Genomic DNA, 19,144 nt, shown 5'->3' with positions numbered 1-19,144 from the left:
AGCTCGAGGTCGCGAGTTCAAATCCAGGCCGCGCCGGCCGCATTCCGATTGCGGCCGGAATGCAAGAAAGCACTCACATACCGCGCTTTGGGCATGCGGTAATTAATCGGGTAATTTTTTATCAGCCGTTGCTCTTGTGTCTGAAATTTGGCAGAAGCATCGCACTTTCCGATGTACGTCCTCAACACCTCGCACTTTGCTTGCCCTGTTACGGTTAAAATTAAAAAAAAAAAGGTTGTTGCACGTTCAACTCGAAGGAGCAAGCCGATTCAGAAATGTGGACGGATTTTGTCATTTCAAATCCTTGTGTTATACTGAACGATGCAGACCAAAAGAAAATGCACTCTAAGAGAAAAGTAGGCAGCAGTAAGAACAGCAACCCTGCTTTCTTTTTTAAGCTCTTAGAATTGGAAGGGAATCATGAGCAAAGAGAAATTCGCATTGCGTTGGGCTTTAGTTGTTGGAAGCTGGTAAGGGTAAGGTGAATAGCCCGAAAGAAGGCTGCGGAGGCGAAGCGAGATTTTGACTGTACCTCTTTATAGCTGGAGCCTTGTCAAGCTGCAGTTAGCAGCTTTTCTTTCCGTCACCCCCATATTTCTCGTGCAGAAACAAAAGATTGATTGATTGATTGATTGATTGATTGATTGATTGATTGATTGATTGATTGATTGATTGATTGATTGATTGATTGATTGATTGATTGATTGATTGATTGATTGATTGATTGATTGATTGATTGATTGATTGAAAAACATCATGCGCCTGCGTTATGCAGCCGTCCGTCGCTGTCGATATAGGCCAAAGCCGGCAATGTGGATTGGGCGGCGAGCAGTTATAAAATGGGACAGGCTGTTGCAGAGTCGGAGAAGCAGCGTCCCTCACCGAAGGTGACCTCGAAGGGGAGCAGCACGACGAGCGTGAGCCAGTTGAAGAGGCCGTGCGCGGTGGCCACGGCGAACGCCCGGCGCAGCTCGTCGCGTCGCGTCACCTGAGAGAGCGCGGCCACGCTGCTCGTCACCGAGCTGCCCAGGTTGGCGCCCATCACGATCGGGATGGCCTGCTTCACGCTCAGCACTGCGCACGGCAAGACAGCGGGGCCGCGGGCGCAAATTCGTGGCTACGCGGAAAGCGTGGGCGCTGTAGCAGCGCTAGAACACTCCGAAAAACGGTGAATAAACGAGCAGTGAAAGTAGAAGAGTTGATTGTTGAGCTAGTTGGTCGTCCATAATTGAAGTAGTAACTTACCGACAATATGTCGGCCTCAGATGTCCACAAACTACTATTTTGTAGTTTTTATTGCGATAGCATGGTGCCGAGAGGTGCTCCCTAAAGGGCTGCAGAAAAGAGCTCCTCGTCCTCTCTGCCATCGCTCTCTCTCTCTCTCTCTCTCTAGATAGCAAACACACGGATGCTCGAGGTGCATTTGCGCCATCGCCGTCGGTGTCGGCGTTGCCGTGCTGTCCTGCTATAGAAGACGCATGCGCGGCTCGTGCATGGAGAATGCACCGTTTAAGAAACATGCAGTACCGCGCTTTCTCCTGGTGGCGTATATTGGCAAGAGGATGCGCCGGGCAGCTGCCGTCAATGCTAATGCGAAGGTATCCTTCGAATATTTCTTTTTGTTTTTTTGTAGCAGTTGTGACACCGCTCGTGGTTTTCGGCTGCAATAAGCTAGTGTGATACTACGGGACCTTGAGCAAGCATTTCACAATTAGCCTTAAGCATGCCGCAGAAAAAGAATAAAAGTGGCAACCTAAGCTGCGTGTGCCCAGCGAAATGTTCGATAGGCAACACCAACAAGAGCTTAGCAAAGGAAAGGTTGCGTCAAGGGGTTTTTAAAGCTTCGCCGCATCAGCTTTGTACGATGTGGTGAAGCGTACAAGATGCATTCTTGAGAAAAGTGAGAATCGCAGTCATGCTGTCTTGTATGCGAACATACCCCCCCCCCCCCCCCCCCCGACATGACTGCAGACAGCGAGTCGTCGCGGTGTCACATTTCGTGACGCCGACACCGACAAAACCAGTCTGCAGACTGCCGTTCGACTAGTCTTGGTAAAATCGGCCGCATAGAGAAAACATCGCACCGACAACGAGATTGCTCAAAGTCAACGGAAACATACTACCGAAGTTGAAATACATGATCGTCAGCTCTTGCCAACAGTCTTGTGTCGCGCTAACAACTGTGCCGATTTTGTCCAGCGAAGAAACTACCTGCAGCCGGGGTTCGTGCACGTATGTACCGATAACTGCTGACCTGAACTAACAACCCAGTCACGGTAGGCCGATGCGACGCTGATTTTGGTCTCTCGAGTTCAGTGTAGTTCACTTCTGCTCGCTGCAACATGAAATGGACCGCTCTTGACTTCGTGCAACCCGCACACAAGAAGGGGAAAGCAACTGACAAAGCACGGAAAGCGAGAAACCTGCCAAAATCAGCAGTGAGAGCCGTTTGCGAAGTCCGGTCGCTCATGTAAGCTCGTCCCTGGGTGATTCGGCACTGATTGTAAGCGCAAATCTGTACTTTTTGCAGCATTTCCTCAGTAGTTCAGGTCGGCGCAGGCATTGTTACCACAAGAACGTTGGTTTCCACTGTATTTGAAACAAACGGCAAACCACCAACGGTGATTAATATAAACACATGCGCTTTTCGGCGCCCTCGATCTGTCGAACAACAAACAAGCAAGAGAGAGAGAGAGAGAGAAAACAAGCAAGCCTCTGAGAAAAACGTATCGCCTCCGAGATGTCAGAACGCTTATAATATCAGATACTTTGTCGAACTTAGAGAGCTGCATTCGCTAGGCCTAATGGGCTAAGAAACCGTGAACGGATCTCGGAAAGAGCGCCAGGTTGTCTCTAATAGTTTGTTGTCGAAGCAGAATTACTCAAATCAAACGCAAATACAGGTACCTGTCGTGAGCGATAGTAGGAAACAATGCAGGACAACGACTTCACAGATCCGAAGCGACCGGCTTTCGCCGTGTGAAAAGAAAATCGCCTCCGCCGAGGCGGCCGTCAGCAGTCCGTCTGCAGACTGTCGGCGTCGGTGCAGTGTGGCAGGGACGCCGACAGGACGGTAAACGCTGTCGGCAACCGTCGTCAGACGAAAATCGGTGCCGTGTCAGCCTAATGTAAATGAGCCTTAAGCATTCTTAAGTGTCTCTGCCGAATTTTTTTTTTTGAGTTCATAGCATAACTGACTGGAACAAATAGCAATCAATAACTAATTGATTGACTCATTCATTCATTCATATTCTGACACTGTCTTGAACAAAAAGATACTGTAAAATGGCGTTATAAGTAAAACCTGGGCAAAGCTATACTCTCCACAGGGAGCAGTTATACTTTGGCGCAGTGATCGCTCGTCTACTATGTAAGTAGCTTTCAGAAATCTCGTTCGCCCAGTTGGAGTGCACCCACTCTGCTGGTGACCAAGCGGAGCAAGCATCCCGCATAAAGGAGCACCACAGAAAACTAAACTCAATCCAACAGCAGCAATATTGCCGGTACTTTTTTGTTGTTGTTCTCAAGGACGCAAATGCGAAGTACGGCGTAGCATGTTTACACGTTCAGCCCACAAGGGACCCTTCTAAGTGCGGGCACTTACAAATACTTTAAAGAGGAACTGTCAGCATAGTTCAATTAGTAATGTTTTCAAGAACTGGAGTTTTATATATTCTTGTGGCAAGAAGTGGTTAGCTATTGGCTCAGAGAAGGGCCAAGTTCTCATATATAAATGTCGCACCCAAAACGCTGCGCGGGTACTTTAGTACGACGTCAGAGATATTGAAGCATCTTTGGGTGCTTGGGTCTTTCGTGTTTAGAAGCATTCACTCGTGCTCACAAGGTTGCTCTTTTTTTCGCGCTGTTTATCGGCGCGGGACAGATCTGTCGGCGTATTTTTCTCGTAAAATACGTACTATATAAGAGACCTTTAGCCTGGCCGCTATTCCGGCGAACCGGGGCGGTTTGGGCGGATTATACCGGATGGTCGGGGGCGTAAACGTGAGCGGCCGGAGCGGTGCAGCCGCCTGTTGTAGAGCTCAATCAAACAAACACAGAGCTAAAATTGCAGTAACCTACTTTATTCTGTTTCGCTGCTGGTGCAATTTTTCGGCAGCGGCGTAGTTGTGTTCACAATTACGCCGCTGTCGAAAACTTACACCCCAGCTGAGAACAATATAGCAATTGGTTCTGTGTTTAGGTAGTTGAGCTTTGCACCACAAGCTGGCGCCACCAATCTGGCCGCTCACGTTTACGCCCCCGACCATCCGGTAATCCGCCCAAACCGCCCGCCCCGGTTTGCCGGAATAGCGGACACGCTAAAAGTCTCTATTGATGGAATGAAATGCAAACGGGAAAATTTTCATTATAACAGCCCTCTGTATGCGCACTCGAGAGTGTCATGCCATTTCGCGACAAATGTGGGCCTGCATTCACAAAACGTTCTTACGCTAAAAGCAGCCGTACCAGCCAATAGTGATGTAGGACCACGGCCGGTCTCTAGGGGAGCGCGCGCACCCCTCGAAACCGGTCGTGGTAGGAGATACTAGTAGCGAAGGCGATCAGCCAATGAAAAAGATCACTTACGAACGAAAAGCTGTGTGAATACGGGCCCTGGTCCCTAAAGTTTATGCACAACTCTGATCTAAGTGCACGAGCCAAAATTAACCCGATGTCCCACGAACTGCAGTTCGTCTCCATGGAGGCTGCTGAAGCGAAAGTTAGGCGCACTGGTTAGTTAGTGCTAAATATACGCGTTTTATTCTGCGAGTATAGCATGCAACATCTAGCTCACTGTACTCACGTTATCCTTACGTTGAATATACTTAAAAGTTTCCCGAACATTGCGGCAGCATGCTGCAAGCGTGCAGCCAGTACGCACGCTGGGATCCGACCAAGGAGATGGTGATAGAGGTGGACGATGACGAACTCTGCACGAGCACCGTGACAAGCAGGCCCGTCATGATGCCCACGACGGGATTGCGGATCACGTCGCTCTTGGGGACCCGGACGGACGACTGGTGTCCGGCGAAGAGCTTGAAGGCCGAGCTGAGCAGGTCCAACGAGACCAGGAACAGGTACCAGCACGCCAGCAGCACGGCCATCTTGCCCACCATGGACACCACGAACTGCGGCGAACCTTCTGCACGTGTAGGAGGAGAACACGCACTGCAGGGCCTTAGGAATGCAGAGTGTGGCGTCTTCGCGGCTTTATATAAGAACAAGGTACGCAGTGTACGTAGGTAGGATAGCGATAGGATCTGTCGATTAGTGGGGACCCGTTGCAGACTCCTTGTCTATGAGGTTGTTAATGCGACAGGCCGTTGCACCAATGACATCATTGAAAAAGTACTCAACAGCTTCCCATCAGCCATATTTCGGACCCATCGCACGTTACTGTTTCGATGCAACAGACGCCGCAAGGTAGACGAAAAGGTACCTCTGGGCTGTTGGCACGTGCTGGTTTTCTACCTTGGTCACCGGCGGGCCTGCTCTTGTAAGTACGTTGCAAATACTCTCTGCCATGTCTGTGCTCCTCCACACGATATATTGAATTTAAAGCTATAGCTTCTATGAGTCAGCTGTACATGTGTATAATATGAACAGTGCGAGGAAAACCAGAAAGAGACCGTGTGCTGTAGTGTGGTTCTGTCTCGTCACTGCCTTTATCCATTGTTTCCCTTCCAACTCTGATTTTGGTGACTCATCCTCCTGCACAAACTCACCATACTCGTTTAGATCGCGCGACTGGTGGCGCTCATATTCGATGGCGGTTGAGTCGTATGAGTATGGGCGTTATTAGCATACAGCGGTTGCCTCCAGTACCTACAGGAGCACGGATCTCGGAGAGCTGGGACGCGCAAGTCAACGCAGCCGTCGATGATATCCTTTGAACACCTATAAGCAGTCCTTGGTTTTAGGATTTGATATTGATACGTGTACTTATCTTTATCGGGCGACCACGTTTCGCCGCCTAACAAATATCGCACAGCGTGGGACGCGCCTACATGTATCCGAAGTTTCTGGAAAGTTATCGATGCTTCTATCTGCTGTCTGTTGTCGCCGAACCTTGTGTTGTCTGATTTCATCGCCTGACGCGAATGGTGTAGAACTTTGCGGAAGGCACGCGGGTCACAACGATTAGTTTGGAACATTCGACGACTGCTGTATAAAAGCCGACGCGCTTGACCCGCTGATCAGATTTTCGACGATCGCAGACAGTGTCCGCCGCTATCGTTGTGCTATAAGTGTAGCCTGTTTTGTGGGCGCAGGTTCGCCCAATAAAAGTTAGTTTTGTCGTTCACAGTATTGCTACTGTGTTCTTCAACGTCACCACCACGTGACATCTGGTGGAGGTGCTAGCGCGTTCATGTACCGAACGCCCCCGCAAAGCCGCGATCCAAGCCCGAAGCCCGAGGACAAAACCGACACCGCCCAAGACCAGCGTGCTAGCCGCAGACTGCAAGGCCTGCCCCCAGAGCACGGACTTCTACCTGAGGCGACAAAGAAGATCGTGGTCAAGACAACCTCAATGGCTGCCCCAGCGTCCCCCGTTATCCTACAACAACCCCGGGACCCACCGACCTTCCATGGAGCAGTGACTGAAGACCCGGAATCTTGGCTGGAGACCTACGAGCGAATCGCGGCATTCAACAACTGGGACTCCGACGACAAGCTGCGGCATGTCTACTTCGCCTTAGAAGACGCCGCCAGAACGTGGTTTGAGAACAGGGAGTCGACCTTGACTACGTGGGACCTGTTCCGTAGCGGCTTCCTGTGCACCTTTACAAGTGTCGTGCGCAAGGAAAGGGCCGAAGCTATGCTGGACGCCCGAGTGCAGCTACCAAACGAGAACGTTGCCATCTTTACGCAAGAAATGACCCGTCTGTTCCGCCACGCCGACCCGGATATGGCCGAGGAAAAGAAAGTTCGCCTACTCATGCGTGGTGTGAAGGAGGAACTTTTCGCCGGGATGGTAAGAAGCCCACCGAAGACCGTCGAAGAGTTTCTTCGTGAGGCGACGAACATCGAGAAGACACTCGAAATGCGGAACCGGCAATTCAACCGCCGTACAAGCTCTACCCCCTACGCAGGAATTCAATCACTGGCCACGGACGATCTGCGCGAGACCATCAGGGCCATTGTGCGCGAAGAACTGCGCAAGGTCTTGCCTTCGTCGCAGCCTCAAGTGGCTTCGATCGCCGACATCGTAAAAGAAGAGGTGCACCGATCGCTTGGAGTTCTTGAGGTGCAACCAGAACCACCGCAGCCTCAGCCGCAAGCGATGAGCTACGCCGCCGTCGCCCGCCGTCAAGGTCCCTTTCCACTACCGCGCCAGGGCCCCGTAACGCCGCAATTCCGTCGACCACCACCGCCGCCGCCAGCACGCCCACCCGTCGCCCAGCGCAGCTACCCGAGGAAGACTGACGTTTGGCGCGCTCCTGACCACCGCCCGCTCTGCTACCACTGCGGAGAGGCAGGTCACGTCTACCGACGATGCCCATACCGAGAGATGGGACTGCGAGGTTTCGCCGTTAACGCGCCGCGTCCACAGCTTGGAGAGCGCCCACGTGACATCGCCGACTACCTCGCCGCTACTCAATGGAGCTCTCGACGACCGTCGCGTTCGCCATCACCAGGCCGCTACCTGTCGCCGCAGCGCCGACCATACAGTGGCCCAGCCCGGGGCCGGTCAGCGAGCCCATATCCGGAAAACTAAAAGCAGCAACCGATGGAGGTGCGGTTGCTGTTCGTCGAACTGACGAAGATCCTCCGCCGCCGACGAAAGCGCCGAAGAAACCATCTCGACGACATAATGACGACGCGCCGCCGTCCCGAGGAAGTCAGGAAGCCAAGACCGCACCGACGAAAGACGACTTCACGACGCGACGTACTAGCTTCAATTCAACACGACGCAGCCGTGATCCGACGCCAAGACCCAACTGCAACGCAAGACAAAGAACCACCGACCTCGACGTGCTTCTAGACGGCCACGCAGTCACCGCCTTAATCGACACAGGCGCCGATTACTCAGTCATGAGTGGACACATCGCCGTCCAGATGAAGAAGGTTAAGACTGCATGGGAAGGCCCTCAAATTCGGACCGCTGGAGGACACCTGATTACGCCGACAGGAATGTGCACGGCAAGAATTACCATTCACGACCGGACTTACCCTGTCACCTTCGTTATCCTCCAACAGTGTTCACGAGACGTCATTCTCGGTATGGACTTCCTGGACCAACACGGCGCAATCATCAACCTGAAGTCGAAGTCAATAACGCTGTCGGAAGATAAAGCGATACCGCCGGAGAGCCCTCGTAGTCACCACGCCTTGAATGTGCTCGAAGACCAAGTGAGCATCCCGCCCCGCTCCAGCATTGTTATTTCGGTCGGCACCGAAATACCCGCTGACGTAGAAGACGTCATCGAAGGCGACCAACGTCTACTGCTAGACCGTGAAATTTGCGTCGCAAGAGGGATCGCTCGACTGCATGGAGGGAAAACTGAAGTGTTGCTGACAAACTTCAGCCAGGAGTTCAAGCACATCAACAAGGGCACGAGGATCGCGTACATCGAGGAAATTCTGGAAACAAGTAATGCGTTTGTCCTCTCGGATTCCGCCGCATCTACCCCGACGACCATGGTTCCCGAACCAGACTACGACATTAATCCAAGTCTCCCAGTGATTAAGCAACAGCAGCTCAGAAGTCTGCTCCGACGATACAAAAGCTGCTTTTCGACGACATCGAGGATTCGACAAACACCAGTCGCCAAGCATCGCATAATCACCGAGGAGTACGCTCGACCACTCCGCCAAAGCCCTTACCGAGTTTCGCCGCGAGAACGCGAAGCTATAAGAGAACAAGTCGACGAAATGCTGCGCGACGACATCATCCAGCCGTCGAAAAGCCCATGGGCATCCCCTGTTGTCCTGGTGAAGAAAAAGGACGGAACCCTACGTTTCTGCGTCGATTATCGTCGTCTGAACAAGATCACGAAGAAGGACGTATACCCCCTTCCACGGATAGACGACGCATTGGATCGGCTCTGCAACGCTAAGTACTTCTCCTCGATGGACCTCAAGTCTGGCTATTGGCAAATAGAAGTCGACGAAAGAGATCGCGAAAAGACCGCCTTCATCACCCCAGACGGCCTCTACGAGTTCAAGGTTATGCCATTTGGACTGTGCTCGGCGCCTGCAACGTTCCAGCGCGTGATGGACACGGTTTTAGCGGGATTGAAATGGCAGACCTGTCTCGTTTACTTGGATGACGTCGTTGTATTCGCCGGAAATTTCGACGATCACCTTAGGCGGCTTGCCACAGTACTAGAGGCCATCAAGTCATCAGGGCTCACTCTGAAGCCAGAAAAATGCCACTTCGCTTACGACGAGCTTCTGTTCCTAGGCCACGTCATCAGTAAATCCGGAGTACGCCCCGACCCCCAGAAAACAGCTGCCATCGCAAAGTTCCCGCAGCCCACCGACAAGAAGGCAGTGCGTAGATTCCTTGGCATGTGTGCCTACTACAGGCGCTTTGTCAAGGACTTTTCACGCATCGCCGAGCCGTTGACACGTCTAACTAAATGTGATGTTGAGTTCAAGTGGGAAACGCCGCAGGCCGACGCATTTGAAGAACTCAAACGACGCATGCAGTCGCCGCCGGTACTTGCGCACTTCGACGAGTACGCCGATACAGAAATCCATACTGACGCCAGTAGCCTAGGCCTCGGTGCCGTTCTAGTCCAGAGGAGAAACGGAGTCGAACAGGTGATAGCTTACGCTAGCCGGTCGCTGTCAAAAGCGGAAGGCAACTATTCTACAACCGAAAAGGAATGCCTCGCCATCGTTTGGGCTACAGCTAAATTTCGCCCTTATCTTTATGGCAGGCCATTCAAAGTCGTCAGTGACCATCACGCGTTGTGTTGGCTAGCGAGTATAAAGGATCCTTCAGGACGACTGGCACGGTGGAGCCTCAGACTACAAGAATACGACATCACTGTAACCTACAAGTCAGGACGAAAACACTCCGATGCCGATTGCCTATCATGCGCCCCCATTGACCCGCCGCCGCAAGATGACGAAGATGACGCCTTCCTTGGCATGATAAGCGCGGAAGACTTCGCTGAACAGCAACGGGCAGACCCGGAGCTAAAAGGCCTGGTGGAATATTTGGAAGGGCACACCGACGTTGTCCCCAGGGCATTTAAGCGCGGATTATCTTCCTTCACGCTTCAAAACAATCTCCTCGTGAAGAAGAACTTTTCACCAGTCCGCGCCAACTACCTTCTTGTTGTCCCGTCAGGACTTCGTCCAGAAGTATTGCACGCCCTACATGACGATCCGACCGCTGGACACCTCGGTTTTTCCCGTACACTATCGAGGATACAAGAAAAGTATTATTGGCCGCGCCTGACCGCCGACGTCGCCCGTTATGTCAGAACATGCCGAGACTGTCAGCGACGCAAGACACCGCCGACAAGGCCAGCCGGATTACTACAGCCAATCGAGCCTCCTTGCCGACCATTCCAGCAGATCGGGATGGACTTGCTGGGACCCTTTCCGACGTCAACAACCGGAAATAAGTGGATCGTCGTGGCGACAGACTACCTCACCCGCTTCGCTGAAACTAAAGCACTGCCGAAAGGTAGCGCAGCCGAAGTGGCGAAATTCTTTGTCGAAAACATCCTGCTTCGACATGGCGCCCCAGAAGTCCTCATCACCGACAGAGGAACGGCCTTTACAGCGGAGCTCACCCAAGCCATTCTGAAATACAGTCAGACAAGGCACAGGAGAACCACGGCCTACCACCCGCAGACGAATGGTCTTACGGAGCGGCTGAATAAGACCCTCACCGACATGCTAGCGATGTACGTCGACGTCGAACACAAGACCTGGGATGCCGTCCTGCCGTACGTAACATTCGCTTACAACACGGCGGTGCAAGAAACAACACAGATCACGCCGTTTAAGCTGGTTTACGGCAGGAACCCGACGACGACGCTCGACGCCATGCTGCCCCACGTCACTGACGAAGAGAATGTTGACGTCGCTAGCTATCTCCAGCGAGCCGAAGAAGCCCGACAGCTCGCCCGCCTACGGATCAAGAACCAACAGAGGACCGACAGCCGACACTACAACCTCCGACGACGCTTTGTTGAGTACCAGCCCGGCGACCGTGTTTGGGTTTGGACCCCGATACGCCGACGAGGACTCAGTGAGAAACTACTCCGACGCTATTTCGGACCCTACAAGGTCATCCGACGTATTGGCGCTCTGGACTATGAGGTCGTGCCAGACGGCATTTCGCATTCACAGCGGCGCCGCGCACGATCTGAAGTGGTCCACGTGGTGCGCCTTAAACCCTTTTACGGACGCTGACGAACTTCGTCATTTTGTTCTTTTCTTTGCTACGAGTGCTTTTGTTTATTACCTTCGTTTGTTTGCAGCATCGGGTCGATGCTTTTTAAGAGGGGGGTATTGATACGTGTACTTATCTTTATCGGGCGACCACGTTTCGCCGCTTAACAAATGCAATCGCACAGCGCGGGACGCGCCTGCATGTATCCGACGTTTCTGGAAAGTTATCGATGCTTCTACCCGGCTGTCTGTTGTCGCCGAACCTTGTGTTATCTGATTTCATCGCGTAGCGCGAATGGTGTAGAACTTTGTGGAAAGCACGCGGGTCCAAACGATTAGTCTGGAACATTCGACGACTGCTCTATAAAAGCCGACGCGCTTGACCCGCTGAGCAGATTTTCGACGATCGCCGAGCGTGTTCGCCGCTATCGTTGCGCTATAAGTGTAGCCTGTTTTGTGGGCACAGGTTCGCCCAATAAAAGTTAGTTTTCTTGTTCACAGTATTGCTACTGTGTTCTTTCTTCAACGTCACCACCACGTGACAATATTGTTTTCCAAATTCGGCGGGTAAAAATAGCGTACAAGTTTTAATATGTATTTTATCTTAAATATTCTCAGACTGTTATTAACATCGCAAAACAGTATCAGTGCTCAAAAATGATAGTGAAGTAATTTTATTAGCTCGGCTCCTTGCGAGCAGCGTAGTGGCGCCCGTGCAATGTCATTACAGGCCGTACACGGTGTGTTAAAGTGTTTAAGGGCGCCAGAAATTGCGGCGCACCCGCATTTGCCGCGGGTGCATCAAAGTCTAAGCGCAGACGCTGAACCTTGCCATCGCAGTAAATGCTCCGCTCTTTTTAGATGGAGTCGCTCCTAAAAACCCTATTGTAATTGTCCCACCGAGACAATTAAGTAATTCTGTCGAAACGTTTAGCTTCCTGTAACGGTTTTTGTCAATGGAGTGCCAAGTGAGAGTCGACGCCTCACGTCGTCCCCGCCTCACCTTCCCTGTCGTCCGGCTGCCTGTTGCTGACGTCGGGGTCCTCCACCTGGAGCAGGGAGCGCACCGACAGAACGCTCGAGAAGGTCCCTTCGCAGCACTCGCCCCCCTCTGCCTTGGCCGACGCGGCCCGTTCCGCGGTCGCCTCGGTGCGCGCGGCAGCGCCGGTGGGCCGACGTGCTTCCAGAACGTCGGGCGTCGGCGGCTGCTCGAAAAAGCTGGGTATGGTCAAGCGCGGCGAGAGCACGTCGGACGCGTTCGGCGGGCCACCACCGGGCTGTCCTCGGTTGCCCACCGACGTTCTGGCCGCGACGAGGCCGGCCGGAGGCGTGGCACGTTGAACTATGGCGGGGCCAGAGGACCTTCTGACCACCGCTTTCTTGGCGGCCTCGAGGGACGAAGGGAGACCTCGGGCGGACGTGCCTTCCTGCGTCGGACGTGGAGGACGGTTACCTCAAGCAATAAAAGCTGCTATAAAACTGGGACCTGGGCGAGGTGGTGTTGCTTGTGGGGATGCGCGACTCTCGCGCGTCCCCTGATGTTTTTCCCGCATAGCGCATCCCCTGATATGCTGTTTTCCCGCACGGCTCGCGTGGCCTGGCGGTCGGAGTGGTATACAAGCGCGGTGCGAGAGATGGCGCGACTGTCGCGCTGCTGCGGGGTTACTTGGGCGCCGAAAGGGAAGGCGCTTGGTCTCTTTGGGTTCGGGAAGCGAGCGCGACGGACGTGCCGCGCCGACCATGCTTCTGCGAGACCGTCTCGCGCGGCCGCCTTGGACACCGTTGGCGTGACTGTACACGCGAACGACCAGGCGTTGGGATCCAGCATGGGGCGAACATATTCGCTCGCAATGCGGTCGCGGTAAGTCGGACTTCTAGATTTGTCGCGCGCCCATCGGCATGTTTTGGGGATATGAACTCTGCTAGCAGGCATTGATCCATGAAAGGTGCAATAAATGCCCTTGTGACTGTTTGCACTACTGTGTTGTCGTTCCTTTGTCCCAAGAGTACGGAGGAGAACCCCGTATCTCCCACATGCTTTATTTAGGACATAGGACAGCGCGCATAGAGGACCAAGAGGGACAGATAAAACGACAAACACCAGCAGGCAGTGTAAGTCGCTCTGTCGGTGCCTGCATGCTGGTTTTCTTTTGTGTGACTGTTGCATGATCGAAATGAAACAAGAATGTAGGGCCGATGTAATGTAACCATTCTATTCCAACTCTTTTTTTCGCTTCCCACGCTCCATGAGTAGCCTAGGCGTTGCTCCGCCTGTACGTTATCGCCAGGATCGGCCGGTCGTGAGGGGTGGACGGTACGAAAGGTGTAAGATCAAGTGAAAGGAATCGCTACATTATACCGAGCAATATTCTTTTTTTTGCATGTGATTCTATATTACACGACGTCGCAGGAGCAACCATATTCGAACATGCAGTCTTTTTTTATTATTAAAGGCACTTACAGCAGCACAAGGGTGGAAGCTTGTCCCACCTTTAACCTTAGCAGAGCCAAACAGGCGACTTAACGCATGGTAGGAGTTATTAGCTCTCAGCTGGAGATATTTTTTTTCTTTTCGTTATGAGTTTAACGTATGAAAACTGCAAAGTGGGTTATGAGGGCCTAGTAAGTTGGAGACCGGGTCAACTCTGATAGGCTTGGGTTTTTTAACGCACAGCGAAGGTGCGGCACCCCAGCTTTATTCCATCCCCCTCCCTCCTATCGTAATGCGGCCACCAGGGCAAGGATAGAACCTGCGCAGTGCCATAGCCATCAGAGCAACCGTCTGGAGGGACTTATGAAGATGGCCGTCTGCGTAATCACAAAGCACGGCTGGTCTTTAAAACACTTGTGTTTTATAAAAGCCGTCTGCGACCGGCCCCACGCCAGACCGTTCGTTTCATAATACCTATATCCCTGTCACGAATAGCGGGCGCGTTCTTGCGCAGGCCAACGAGGACATACGTTCTTACTTTAAAAAAAAAAATCTAACAAAAAGACCTTGCTTTGCAATGAGGTCATTGTGGCTGCCATCTTGGGGTATCAGCACATCGAGAAGAAACGTAAACAAGAAACACGGCAGCACGACTACAGGCGCCTCTTGCGCTGAGCGATAAAAATCGATTACGAACAGCGAAAATCTGGTCGATAACGCTTACCGTCAAAAAAAAAAGAAAGAAAGCAAATTAATGCGTGAGTGATAATGCATGCTGACGTCATCGTTCGGGGTTAGCACCACTAGCACGGTGAGAAACGGCGTGCATGACGTCATCATGTGCACGCTGTCTGTACCGACCAGGTTCAGGGCGGCAGGCGCCCCCCCCCCCCCTCCCCCCAAGAAACGAGCGATATATTACCACGTATGTATTGATTTACCTTTCGCCGACTACCGCTTCTATTTAACAATGATAGTTATGAACTTATGTTATCGCTCTCGCGTAATACGCTCTTAGTGTACCAGAACATCGGTAAAGGCAAGCTGCTTTTGCGTTGCCGCACGCGGCTAGCGCGGTAGTATACATATTTAGTCGGTATGGAAGGAAACTGCAGATTTGTATTTAACGGCGGCAATCTTCCTCATTGCTGCCTTGAACAAATTCCATGACGGAACTATTCTGCACGGGTTAACTATTTAACAAATAACAGTGAGCGACGTTCTGATTTTCGCATTCGCAAGAATCGCCGTTTCAACACGGAGTGATTTGTTCCCTTTTACATCGGCAAACATTGAATGAAAATTGCCGAACCGATACCGATGCGAGCGAAAAACTTGGTAAGTTCCCAGGCTTGCTCCTCGTGACTTATAGCATTTGTTCAATGTTTGGTAGGGACAGTTGAATACTTCATCAATGAACAAGGATTGCATTGCCTTCTCGGAGAACAATTAATGGTTCGTTGAGAGTTCTGGCAACATTTCTAAACAAAAAGCGGCACATGCACGCGAAAAATTTATTGAAATGCCTGACGTCATAACAACAGTCGTTCAGGTACAATATTTAAAAAGAAACTGTAAATAAGCCTTCATTTTGTAATATATGTGTAAACATGTGCCCTCCAAAGCTGTATCCTACGCTCGCAAAACCTACGTTTACCAAATAAAAGACCCGTACGCAGTATACTGGAACCAAACACGTACAAGAAGAAACACGAGGAAGAAGTACAAGACGCACAAAAGGGCGAAAATGAAGACTGTACATGTGTGGAATGTGCAATGTGAAATACGAGACTACGGCAATATATCTTTGTCGTTAATTCCACACACATACGCGAGCATTACTCTTCCCACAACACATGCACAACAAAGCCGCAACCGCAGCGGAAGCGAGCCGAAGCCCAGTATAGCGCCACGTATATCTTGGATAATTCCCGTTCGAAAGGGTTCAGCTTTCCTTTTTTTTTTGCATGCTTGCCGCTAATCTTTCCTCGTAGCTTTGTTGTCACCTACCCCGTCATCAAACCCGGAGTCCCGGCGCAGGCCCTGCCAACAGACGGCAACGGGTCGAGATTAAAGTCGCTTGCTCCGAACGTGGGTGCTAGTGTAAGAGATTGCGGTATAAAAGAGAGAGTTTCTTACAAAAATTACTGCGGGTGACTTTAGCGCTGGTGTCCAAGAAAGCTGAGAACATGGCGGTTCAGTCGTTCACTGCAGCCAGCATGGGAATGGTAATTAGTACACGCATTGGCCTTAAGTTCGGTCTTTTTACTTCAAACTGCTTTATGGCTTTGCAAATTGATCACTTGGAGCCAAATACTGCGCTATAGATGCAACAATTCGTAATGGTTAGGCATGCACAGAAACTAATTGCCTTGTTGAGCTTAAAAAAAGAGAGAACAAAAAAAAAACGCGGTGGCTTAGCGGCTGCATTCCGATGGGGGCGAAATGTAAAAACGTCCGTGGTCCCGCGCACTGGGGCACGTTAAAGATCCCCTGGCGGTCGAAATTATTCGGGAATCCCTCACTACGGCGTGCCTCATGATCAAATCGTGATTATGGCACGTAAAACCCCATAATTCAATTCAGTTTAAGAAAAACTATGTTTGCTCGGAAATTTAGAGAGACAAATAATGCCGCAAGACCACTTGAAGCCACAAGCACGAAGATCAGACAAATCCATCCAGAAGCAGTCATTCCCTCGCCGCCCGAGTTCCCGGGGTAAATTTCGTGCGTAACCCCGTGTTCCGTTCCGCAGCGAGGACAAAGACACTCGGTTAATAATTTTATGCCCAGGCACGTACGCTCACAACGTGTACCGGCTCGTCGGCTACGTCGTCGGCTGCTCTCCGGGCGGGACGCGCGTTCGTCGCGGTGCCCCTCGCCTCGTCGGGAGGGCGGACGTCGCGGCCGGCGCTCGTCGAGGGCGCCGGGCGAAGTGTTCGGCTCGCCGCCGGCGGTGCCGCAGCCGCGCCCCCCAAGACCGGCGGCGGACGATCGCTGCTTCGTCGGCGGCTCCGCGGTGCAGCGATGGTCCCCGGGCACGACTGCGTGCCCGAAGACGACGGCCCGCCGATCGACCGCGAGGACGGGCACTCGGACCTCGCCCGGAAGCCGCTCGAGCTCTCGGAGCACGTCTCTTCTGTGACGAATGGCGTATTGGACAACGTCATCCTCCCGAGACCCGAACACAGTTCGCGATCTTGATCGCCTTTTCATGTCGCTATCCTTGTTGTCTACTGGGGAGCGGGTGTGGGGGGGGGGGGGGGGGGGTATTTCGCAAGAGTACGTACACCTTGTGGACCACCCATTTCGGCCGCTACTGATTGGATGCAGCTGTACGAGAGAGACGAGCGGCCGTAGCCAATCAGCAGCGGCCGAAATGGACTGACCACTAGGTGGACTGTTACAGAATACCCGCACCCCCCCCTCCTGGTGTCTCAGGAATCTTAAAACACAAACACACATTTCGGAGACAATGCAGTTGACGAGTTACTAGCACTTTTCTGCATCGGGTATCTGTGTTTGCGTAGCCTCTTTTCGTGGGCCTGTCCCGAAGACTGTGCAGTCTGAAAATGTGGGTTGATTTCGAAATATAGCGCAGTCAACAAATTTCAGCAGTCCGATGCTCCTACTCCCTTCACGCGAGGGGTGACGCGATAGGGTGCCGTGCGCAGTGACTCCAGCCCATTCTTACCTCCAGCTCTCTCAGGGAGACATTGTCCTTCTTTGACTTCAACGACAGGTTGAATCGCCTTTCAACTTTTTTTGTTTAGATACTATGGTTAGAGACCAAAAGTGGCTAGCCCATGCACGTAAAAACTGCTTTTCTTCGCTTAAACACAGAGATGAAGATCTGATATCGTGTAGCGAGCTCGTATGATAGCACGTCCCGCATTGTCATGCTATGGCGTGGCACGTGAAACGCACTTACACTTGCTTTTTCCTCGTTTGTGACGACACAGCGGTTTCGATCAAGTTGGGGTCAATTTTCTGGAAAACTTTCGGCAAGATTATGAACGAAGCAATTCCGTATGGTTTCACATGGACCTCACTTCGAATTTATGATAAATATTTATGTAATGGGTTCTGAGTTACTTTTGAAAATGGTTGTAGGCAATGGGCGATGTCATGCACGAGGGGTCTCAGGAGGTAAGTCAAACCCCGTTATAACGAACAGGCTTACGCCCTGAAAAACTTGTCCACTAAATATATACGATAATTGCCAGTCTAAGCGAGTAGACCAATTGAAAGAACGAACAGAAGAAAGAACGGGCGAGGGAATGAGTGAACGTTTTCATTCCGAGTTCGCCCGTTGACCGACCATGAAAACGGCCGAAAAATCCAAATAATGTCAATCGATTTGATATAGCTCGACGTATCAGATAATTTGACATACTCATACTGGCCTGCAATGAACTTAAACCTACTTTTGTGACGCGTTTGCTATACGCGTATTTCTTTAACTTCTTTAAATGAAAGAGGCAAGAGAACCAATTATTGAACGTACGACTACGCGCATTTTGCGCCTAGAACTCCAAACAAGGCCCCAGCCGGCCATTTCGTCACGGTTCCGAGCATTCTCACAGGCATGCTCGAGAAGCGCTCCTACCCCAAAAAATAGTAACTGCCCTGAACACCGCGTTTGCAGCCTGCAATCAGCTTCATCACGATGGCCGCCTAGGCCCCGAGTTCGATATCTTGAATGTCCGTTTTGTTATGAACAATTATTTTGCATCAGTATTGGTCAGTGAGTTTGGTCAATCTAATGTAGAAAACAATTCGCTTCATCCGTGTTCCTTATGTTCAGGTGCCAGTGTATCTTATACCCCTATAGCACTATTACTAGAGCACTATTGCGTCGTCACCTGCCACCTGCCTATCAGTTTGCTTGTTTCTCTTTTTTCCGGTGAGCAACAGCAGGCTTGACACATGCTCTTCCGGCCGCAACTCTGACTTCCTTTCTCTTCATTAAAACATCCGTTCTTCTACACCTGCTCCTTGGCAATGCCTTACTTCCACGCGAGCCTGTCAAGATATCTGCTAATCTCAACCGCGTTGCTCATTCTCTGGAGCACGAGGTGGTCGTAGAACGTAATGAATACAACTATAATGCACAGTTTTCTGCCATCAAAAAGTGCGTCAATATCCATTAAAGTTTCTCAAGCATTTTCTATCAGAGGAACTGTTACAATTCCAAGGTAACTGTTACAATTGCATAAGCGAACACAAACTACTAGCATAAACTACTAAAACGAGTTACGAGTGCATACTGCGAAAAGTATTCAGTGTAAACAATTACGGAAGAAGCTCTTTTGATCACAAGGAATCCGACTGAGCACCCACTTTTGCAGT

At 51.5% G+C, this 19,144-nt stretch overlaps 1 protein-coding gene across 1 annotated transcript; it reads right to left on the bottom strand.

Annotated features, from left to right (window-relative positions):
* Positions 1-832: 832 nt before the first annotated feature.
* On the bottom strand, positions 833-16,962 carry LOC140218543 (uncharacterized). The gene is made up of 4 exons (XM_072288320.1): positions 16,590-16,962; positions 12,365-12,814; positions 4,883-5,143; positions 833-1,074 (listed from the first exon to the last, which is right to left on the bottom strand). Exons 1-4 carry the CDS (start codon positions 16,960-16,962, stop codon positions 833-835), a joined length of 1,326 nt encoding a protein of 441 aa, XP_072144421.1.
* Between the last annotated feature and the right edge of the window lie 2,182 nt (positions 16,963-19,144).

This window comes from Dermacentor andersoni, chromosome 5, assembly GCF_023375885.2.
Source record: "Dermacentor andersoni chromosome 5, qqDerAnde1_hic_scaffold, whole genome shotgun sequence".
NCBI classification, from domain to species: domain Eukaryota; kingdom Metazoa; phylum Arthropoda; class Arachnida; order Ixodida; family Ixodidae; genus Dermacentor; species Dermacentor andersoni.
This window is presented reverse-complemented; position numbering and strand designations above follow the sequence as displayed.